General features: G+C 37.4%; 2 protein-coding genes across 2 annotated transcripts in view; one reads left to right on the top strand and one right to left on the bottom strand.

Moving 5' to 3' along the window:
• The window catches only part of LOC143028283 (uncharacterized), a 34,382-nt gene that overhangs the window by 644 nt on the left and 28,738 nt on the right, over positions 1 to 5,000 (bottom strand). Inside the window, exon 2 of the mRNA XM_076190147.1 lies at positions 1 to 471. This exon is cut by the window's left edge and continues 644 nt beyond it. Coding sequence (XP_076046262.1) covers positions 1 to 212 — 212 coding nt within the window. The 5' untranslated portion in view covers positions 213 to 471. The remainder of the gene's footprint in view (positions 472 to 5,000) is intronic.
• The window catches only part of LOC143028013 (uncharacterized), a 10,483-nt gene continuing 6,633 nt past the window's right edge, over positions 1,151 to 5,000 (top strand). The window contains exon 1 of the mRNA XM_076189655.1: positions 1,151 to 1,156. Within this exon, the coding sequence (XP_076045770.1) occupies positions 1,151 to 1,156 (6 nt within the window). The remainder of the gene's footprint in view (positions 1,157 to 5,000) is intronic.

Genomic DNA, 5,000 nt, shown 5'->3' with positions numbered 1-5,000 from the left:
ATGATCCGCTCCCACTTGGCCGTGGGCGTGCAATCGATTGGTCCAAAAGTGCAAGCACACGAATAGGCCGAGAGCTCGTCATTCCAGCTGTTGCGCAGGAAGCCACGACCATAGACACTGAGGTCTTTGATAACCCCTGTGAAATCGCGAGGTTTTCCTTTAAATGGGCCACCATCGTATGCAGTCAAGGTACAACCCTCCCTGACCACCATGGAACTTACTCTGTTATTCCAACCTGCAGGTGTATACGGCTATGCTTGCCCGATGTAGACTTCGAGGAATGCCCCGTGGCAGGAGGCATTAACGTCTACAGAGAGGTGTTCGTACATGCGCGCGCACATAGACTTACCCTCTGCGGTCTTGGTTGGCAGACTAGTTGGAGAGGGACATTGTGCTGACAGCTGGGAAGCGAGAGTGCACAAGAGGATCAGGCGTACGTAGATCATCTTGTACTTTGGCACAGGAAGACAACTAGAAAAAAAAAATATATATATATAATACCAACAAAACAGCAATTTATGGAGTAATGATATTTCATACCAGTCACGGGGAAGTTGTTTGTTATTCATTGTCAATGAAAATGTAACTTGGATGAAAATAAGTGCGAACCATGAAAAAACAACATTATTTTAATTTCACCAAACGTAATGGAATTTTATTTAGTAGAACTATACATTTATTTTTTTCACTATAGTATTTATTGACTTCACATTGAAACAGAATTAGCAATGAGCCTCAATACGATTTCCACCATTTTCAACAAGAATAGTAAATCTTCCTCTATACTCCATTACAAGTTTATTTCTAATATTGACTGACTGAACTGAAAGCTTGTTGTTTTTTAAAGGTCTTGATACAAGCAGATTGGATCTCATAAACTTTTGACTTGATGAATCCCAAGACAAGAAAAAATCACAGGGGATCAGGTCGGGGGATTGTGGAGACCAGGGCATATTGGATGACCCACGGCCCATCCATCGTCCTGGCAAAGTTTCATTAACATTGCTACCCCAGTGAAATGGAGCACCATCTTGCATACAAATAAGTGGGTCCTCATTCTCATTAGCTATAACATCTGGCTAGAACTGTTCACGTAACATTTTAAAATGTTTTTCACTTATGACACTTTTCTAGAAAAAAAGGCCCGTGCATGCCAGTTTGTCCAATCGCAGCCCATACAGTAATTCTTGGAAATTTACGCCTCCATCTCATTGAAAGTATGCCTCATCAGAACAAACCAACGTCGCCAAGTGCATAGAACCCCTTTCCCTTAATGCAATTTCGTCTGATGCGAACTGAACGCGGTTTGATTTCTCTCCATCACAAGGTTTCCCACTATATAAATTTTGCATGGATGCCCGTTTAGCTCTTTAGGGATACACTGAATTGTTGTCCTGTTCATTTTCAATATCATCGCGACTCGTCTTGTTGAGGAATGCGGGTTATCTTCAAAATGTTTCTCAACAAGTGGTGCGTTTTCTGCAGTTTAAACCGAACACTTGTTTTCACCAGTACACGCACTGCTTGTTTCCATCAACAGTCTATGCAATTTGAATACACAAACACACACACACACACACACACACACACACACACACACACACACACACACACACACACACACACACACACACACACACACACACACACACACACACACACACACACTTCAACGAATGGACGGCTTAGAAGACGTTCTGAAGAGAATTGAAGTTTGTGGATCCCAACGCAAAGAGAAGTGCCTATTGTATTTACAGGGTGGGGGGAAATTGCTCGTGGAGTAGTAGGAAAGTAGGGAAAGAGGAGAAGGGGAGGGATTACTGAGGGAAATGGAAGGAAATGAGGAAGGAGTAGACTTGGCCCAGGCAGACAGGCGAAAGGTAAACAAAAGGCCTCCCGATGACGATGAAATGTCTAATAAAAATGTAAAGATTAGAAGTATAGACAAGAGCAATACAGTAGAAAGTGATGAGAATATTTTCCAGGGATTTAAAGAGGGTGGGGGGGACACAACCCCCCCCCCACCCCACCCCCCCGACTGACAAGACTAGAAGAGAAGGTCGATAAGATGATCGAGGACTTGGAGCGTAGGTTCGGTCATGTTGACAGTATTATACGAAGAGTTGAAAAATTGGAAGAACTAGAGAAGGCGAACAAAAACTTAACTAAGGAAATTGAAGAATTAAAAAAACAGTTAAAAGAAGTAAAAGATGAGAATAAAGTCTTAAAGGAGAATAATAAGGAGAACAAGGAGGGTTGGAAAAAAAATTCATGAAAATAGCAAGGTTGCATTCACTGACATAATTAAACAGCAAATGAGAGAACAAACTGAAGACTCAGTTATTAAAGTGATGAGACAGAAGGAGAATATAGTAAGAGACTTAGCTGACAAAAAGAAATGTATAATTATATTAGGAATGGAAGAGAAACATAACCCAGATAGAACCACAAGAATCAAAGAGGAAAATGAAAAAGTAAGAAATTTACTAGAATTAGTTCAGGAAGATGAACCAGAAATTATCAAACAAATTGAAGAAAAATTCAGGCTAGGAAAGTATAGTACAGACAAGACCAGACCAATCAAGATTAAATTCAGGTCACAAACTACGGCTGAGAATATCTTATCCAAAACAGGGAAACTAGCAACAAGTGAACAATATAAAAAGGTATGGATAAAAAAGGGAAATGAATAAAGAGGAAAGAGAGGAAGAAAAACAGAAAATACTTGAAGCAAAGGAAAAAAACGAGATAAGAACGGAGTCAGAAAAAGAGAGATTCTATTGGAGAGTAGTGAATATGAAACTAAAGAAAGTCGACATACAAGAGAAAAACAAAAGGGAAACAGAGAACACAATGGAAGTGGCAGAAAACTAAGAGTGTCTTACACAAATATAGATGGATTAATAACAGGATTGAATGAACTGAATGATTATTTGAAAGAAAAAGAACCAGACATAATGGGAATTGTAGAAACAAAATTAAAAGGTCCACTACCACCCAACAGTGTAGGACATGATGCATATAATTATTGGATTAAAAACAGAGTGAAAAAGGAAGGGGGTGGAGTTATGTTCCTGACTAAGAAGGATATAAACGTGAAGGGTGTCACATATGGAAAGAATACAGTAGAGATGATAATGATGGAAGTAGAAGACAGAGATAAGAAGAACAGAAAGTTTGTGATAAATTATGTGCCTCCGAAAACAGCCTCATGGGAAGAGAGTGAACATAAAAGAAAGAAAGAGGACACAAAGATAACAAAAAACAAGAAAATGGAAGAGTGAGCAAAAATACAAATGATGGGCGACTTTAATTGCAAAGAAATCTGCTGGGAAGAAATGACAGTAAAGGGTGGAGACGGCTCATGGGGAAACGCTCTACTCGAGATGGTTACTGACCATACAATGACACAATGGATACAGGAGAACACTAGGTATAGAAATGAAGAAGAGCCATCGAAACTAGACTTAATAATTACATCCGAACCTAGAATAGTGGACAAAATTGAATATAAAACAGCATTATGTAAAAGTTACCAAATATTGATTGAACTAGAACTTATTGAAGAATAATATATGATAAGAAATGAGACAATACAGAAAAGGAAGAATGATGTATGAAAAAACAAACTTTGATAAAATAAGAGAATTCTTTCAACAAGAAAACTGGGAAGAAATATACAAAGAAGAAACAACAATGGAAGAGAAATGGAATATTTTGACAAAAATTTACAAAAAAGGAGTGGAAAAGTATGTCCCAAGACAAAAACAAGAAAAAGAATATGTGAAATGCTGGTACAACAAAAGTTGTAGGGAGTTAAAAGACAAAAGAGACAAAGCCTGGACCAGATGGAAAAAAGACAGAAGACCTGAAAAATGGAAAATATATACCGGTTATAGAAATGAATATGTACAAATGTGCAGAGAGGAAAAGAGAAAATATGAAAAAGATATCATAGAAAAGTGTAAAGATCAACCAAAACTATTCTACAGATTTGTAAACAATAAACTGAAAAACAAACAAGACTTGGAGAAATTAAGACAGGAGGGAGTTGAATACACTGAGGAAATGGAAATGGCGGAAATTATGAACAAACATTTTAAATCAGTGTTTACAAGGGAGAACATACAACCTGAAGAGATTGAATGGAAAGAGAAAGTCCCCCCTATGGAAGAAATAGAAGTAACAAAGAATGAAATATTAACACACTTGAATAATCTTGATGTCAGAAAATCGCATGGACCAGATGATATAGCAAACTGGATTCTGAAAGAATGCAGGAATGAACTGGCAGACAAAATACATAGCATACTAAACAGTTCCTTGAAAGAAGGAAAAGTTCCAGAAGATTGGAAAAAAGCAAATATAGTACCTATATATAAAGGAGGAAATAAAGAAGAACCTACAAACTATAGACCAGTCTCCCTAACAAGTACAATAGCAAAAATTTGTGAAATAATTATCAAAAGTAGATGGGTAAAATATTTAGAAAAAAAAACAAAGTGTTAAATCCAAGGCAATTTGGATTCAGACAAGGACGATCATGCGTCACCAATTTAATATGTTTCTATTCAAGGCTAATAGATATAATACAAGAAAGAGATGGATGGGCGGACTGTGCATTTCTAGACCTAAAGAAAGCTTTTGACAAAGTACCACATAAGAAGTTGCTTAAGAAATTAGAAACTCAAGGAGGAATACAGGGAAAACTACTAAATTGGATGGAAGACTTTTTGCAAGAAAGAAAAATGAGAGTAGTGATAAGAAACCAACACTCAAAATGGGATGAAGTAATAAGCGGTGTTCCGCAGGGAACAGTTCTGGCCCCAATAATGTTTGCTATATATATTAATGATATGGATGAAGGAATAGAAAGCTATATGAGCTTCTTTGCAGATGATGCAAAACTACTGAAAAGAGTGAAAACTGAAGAAGATTGTGAATCACTACAGAGAGATCTAAATATAGTACAGGAATGGAGTAGGAAGTGGGAGATGGAG

The sequence above is a fragment of the Oratosquilla oratoria genome, chromosome 9, assembly GCF_046742065.1.
Source record: "Oratosquilla oratoria isolate Oo_2021 chromosome 9, ASM4674206v1, whole genome shotgun sequence".
Taxonomy (NCBI): Eukaryota; Metazoa; Arthropoda; class Malacostraca; order Stomatopoda; family Squillidae; genus Oratosquilla; species Oratosquilla oratoria.
Note: the sequence above shows the minus strand (reverse complement) of the source record. Positions and strands in the feature narration are given on the sequence as shown.